Source organism: Anopheles coluzzii, chromosome 3, assembly GCF_943734685.1.
Source record: "Anopheles coluzzii chromosome 3, AcolN3, whole genome shotgun sequence".
Lineage (NCBI taxonomy): Eukaryota > Metazoa > Arthropoda > Insecta > Diptera > Culicidae > Anopheles > Anopheles coluzzii.
In genome coordinates, this window is record NC_064671.1 from 27425295 (window position 1) to 27429396 (window position 4102).

The following is a 4102-nucleotide window of genomic DNA, read 5'->3' on the forward strand; positions in this document are numbered from 1 at the left end:
GCACACAGTTTTCTCCATTTCCACAGCAGATGCACTTTCCATGCACTCGGGATGCATTTTCAAAATTCTTTCAATGTACCAGTAGGATTCGCTCTCTTTCTCTCTCTCTTATGCTCGTCCTGTACATCCTGAAAACTGTTTACCTACCTATACAGCGAGAATGAATTTGACTTCTTGCCCTCCCACAACACCCCCTCACAGTGCCCATCTTCCTGCAATTGCTACCCTCTCAACATCCCCCTCACACTCATTACCTCCTCACGATCAGCAGAGTGAGTGAGATGAAGCATGGACGAAATGAAACTTTTCAATGTAAACTTTCAGGCTCGCTACCTGCATCCTCTGGTTCCAAGGACCAAGGACCTTCTGGTGCATCTTCTGGGTACCTAGCTCGCCTGAGGCAACGATTGCCTGTACATACCCACCGTACAGACCCCTTGGGCCAAAAAGGGGTGTGCTTCTCAAAACGCCCTCATTCAACCCTCCCTTACGCTTCTTCTCTTACCCAGTACCACCACCACCACCACCAAGAAGCCAACCTGACCATGCGCCTTATGAACGAACCTTTTTGGCCCAGCTTCCTCACGATTGGTAGAAAAGTCACCCCTCTCGCCACGGTCGGGGCTGACGTTCAATGAACGTCGTGGTGTGTGTGCGTTCGAAACCCATTGGCCGGACGGGGCCGTATAAATACGTCCGGGAGGGGAAGCAGTGCCTCAGAACGACCTTAGCTCGCAAACGTGTCACATTACGAACCCTCGTACCGCGCTCCGAAATTGAACAGTAAATGAGTGTTTGCAGCGCCTTTTACTCGGATTGATTTTGTGATTTAAGAAAAGGCCATGGTGCAGAGAACGCTTTTAGTGAAGTGAAACAAAACAGAGAGAGATTGTGTGTGTGGAATTTGAAAACGAAATAGTGTGTGGAATTTTCGTTTGCTACTTGGATTACGAGCAAGCAATCAAGTGTGATCACGCCAACTAGATTGTGCACATGAAAAAAGAGATTCTGTGATTTGAAGACGAACAACAACGTGCCGAGCGATCAGCTCGCTGAAGTGTGAAGAAGAGTTTTGCAGTAGTTACAGTTGTGCAGTGAACCCGGTTCAGCGAATGCTTTTTGATGGTCGTTGAAAGTATGGTTAAAATCGAGCCCACCATGATGAACGGTCAGACGATGTTCGGCGTGGCGCGGGCACCGCTCAAGTCCAACTTCTCCATTAACTCGATCCTGCCCGAAACGATGAAGTCCTCCCCGTCGCCCACACCGTCCCCGACGCTGCACTCCTGCCCATCGCCGATCGGTTCGGAGGAGCAGGATCACGATCTCACCGACACGGAAAGCGATCTGGACGTGACGGGCACACCGCCCCCGATGGATTGCAGCAGCAAGGACAAATCGGACGAGACGGAGGGCGATGGCGCGAGCGGTAGCGGCAGTCCCTCGTCCAGCCCGGCCAAGGACGGCGAGAAGAAGGGCAACGAAAAGCCACCGTACAGCTACAACGCCCTGATCATGATGGCCATCCGGCAGAGCGCCGAAAAGCGGCTCACGCTGAACGGCATCTACGAGTACATCATGCGCAACTTCCCGTACTACCGCGACAACAAGCAGGGCTGGCAGAACTCGATCCGCCACAACCTCAGCCTGAACAAGTGCTTCGTGAAGGTGCCGCGCCACTACGACGACCCCGGCAAGGGCAACTACTGGATGCTGGACCCGTCGGCGGAGGATGTGTTCATCGGAGGGTCGACCGGAAAGTTGCGCCGCCGTTCGACGGCCGCGTCGCGTAGTCGGTTGGCCGCGTTCAAGCGATCGCTCGTTGGTCCAATGTTCCCCGCCCTCGGCTACCCCCAGTTCGGCCAGTTCCTGTATCCTTCCCATGCGGCCCAAGCCCAGACGGCACTGCTGGCCGCCCAGATGTACCGATACTCGCCGTACGCACCGAGCATGGCGCCGAAACCGCCAACGATCCCGCTGCCCCTGCCGCTCGGTGCCGTCGGGACCGGGTTCGGCATGGATCGGCTGCTGGGGGCTACGGCGGCAGCCGCCGCCCAGATGCACCCCCAGTCCCCGATGGCCAACAGCCAGCAGGCGCAGCAGGCCGAGATCTACCAAAGACTCCAGTACCATCAGCATCTGCTGCAGCAGCACGCGGCCGCGCAGCAGGCGGCGGCAGCCGCCCAAGCCCACCATCAAGCAGCCGCCGCCGCCCATCATCAGCTTCAGCAGCAGCAGCAGCACCAGCAGCAGCAGCTAAGTCCCACCGCCAGCGAAGGAACGCATCCCGGTTCACCGCACCATCCGCATCAGCACCCGCAGCACTCGCCCCTTGGCTCGCTGCCATCGCAGGGCTCGCCGACCGGGCACGGGTCACCGACGGGCCCCGGGCCGATGATCTTCAAACCGATCACGCTCGTGTCGCGCCAAAGCTAGGACGCGCCAAGTGCACCAAACACACACTCACAAACACACACACAAAAAGGGTGGCAAACGCCTGACCAGTGATAGTAGCAATTCGTTAGATTTTGTTTTTCGTTAAGCAAGGTAAGATAGTGATCGGCGAGCGTAATTGTTTCTGTTAAGAAAGCTTAATGTGGCCCCTTTAGAGATGGCAAACCCTGCCCCCGCTTTTAAATGCTGTGACTTAATGCGCTGAAGCTGTGGTGGTACAGATCGGATTCGACGATGTATACCGGGTACCGTGGGGGTGGGGAGAAGGAAGCCAGTTGTTTTTCATGTTTTAGTTAATTTTAGTTTAGTTTGCAAGCAATTAGGGACACACAAACATTTACCAAAAGTGTTAGGGGCGGTCAAACAGAAACGAAACAAACCTTGAAAGTATTAGAACAAATCTGTAAGCTTCGGTTCGGAAGCAGAAGAAAGATTTTGTCTTGCCTGTACAGATCGTTACACTTAAGAATTGTTTGTTTGTAAGCGACAAATTGTACATAGATAGCGCAGTTAGGGAGATAAATTATAAAAGAAAATCGCAGTCGAAGCGGAGGTTGGAGATGAAAACAGAAAATATAGTAAAAAGTGCAACCGGTCCTCCGGTTGCATTCTTGATCCGTCAGCCCTGTTTGCGTGTTCACGCGGCAACGGCTTATCGGTGAGAAAATTTAAATCCTTTTTTTGTCTTTATTTCTTTACTTTAACGTTTCAATTCACAGTGAAAAACAGTTGATGAGAAAAAAAACGAAAGGGAAAATGGAAAAGCCGTCGGTGTAGGTTCCTCTTCACATTGGAAAACTGTTCATCATTTTGTAGGACAAATTGATTGTCGTTCTCCCCTTGGTGCGATGCCGTTACTCCCCTAAATGACCCACATTTGCGGGTGGCAAACAAGTGGCAGGAAAAAGCCTTACAACTCTGGTCGTGGGAAAATTCGTTCCCACTGCTCCAAATGTCTCCACCCTTGTCTCTACTAGCGCGCAGTCAAATGCTATTTTCTCGCTCATTTAACCAAGGATTAGAGGGTCGGGTTTGGCGGAGTTTCGCTGAGGTGCTGGAGGAGCGTGTGGAGAAGCGTGTTCAACCATAAAAACGGAGGGTGATTCCTCCTTCGTGCTCCCTGTTCATCCTGTACGCCCCACCAAATGGCAGTTAAAGCTGCAGCCCGCGGGAGGAAAACCGAGTCCTTTGCTCGGTTTGTGAATTATCCTTTCCGCTTTTTGTGTTTGTGTTTCGACCAGCCAGAGCGACTCGTTCCTTCCTTTCTTTATCCGGTTTTTGGGGGTATGAATTTGCGTACTTTTGTACGGTTTTGTGTGCTTTGTGGCACGAAACATCCGCAGCGTTTGTGTGTGTGTGTGTGTGTGTGTGTGTGTGTGTGTGTGTGTGTGTGTGTGGAGTGTGAAGTATTTTGACAGGAAGCATACGTAACCTCCCTTCCTTTCTCGGGGTCGGGAAATTGGAGAATCAGTTTGAATTAACACACGGCCCACGGAGTACAAAATGAATCCATTCAGGTGCACGCTGGCAGAAACGTTCTTTCTCGACCTTCGTTTTTTTTTTTTTTTTGTTGTGTTGCACTGGCCTTACTTTTTCCGGACTTTACACTCTTCATACTAACCTTGTCGCTTGTTTTTACAACCAATTT

General features: G+C 52.0%; 1 protein-coding gene across 1 annotated transcript; it reads left to right on the top strand.

Annotated features, from left to right (window-relative positions):
* The first annotated feature begins 342 nt into the window (after window positions 1–342).
* Window positions 343–3120, top strand: LOC120958926 (fork head domain transcription factor slp2-like). Its single transcript, XM_040382012.2, has one exon. The coding sequence runs from the start codon at window positions 1123–1125 to the stop codon at window positions 2434–2436; it is 1314 nt and encodes a 437-aa protein (XP_040237946.1). The 5' UTR covers window positions 343–1122; the 3' UTR covers window positions 2437–3120.
* Window positions 3121–4102: the final 982 nt, after the last annotated feature.

What these genes read in the sequence shown, in the direction of transcription:
- LOC120958926 (XM_040382012.2), top strand. Translation starts at nt 1,123, where the DNA reads ATGGTCGTTGAAAGTATGGTTAAAATCGAGCCCACCATGATGAACGGT.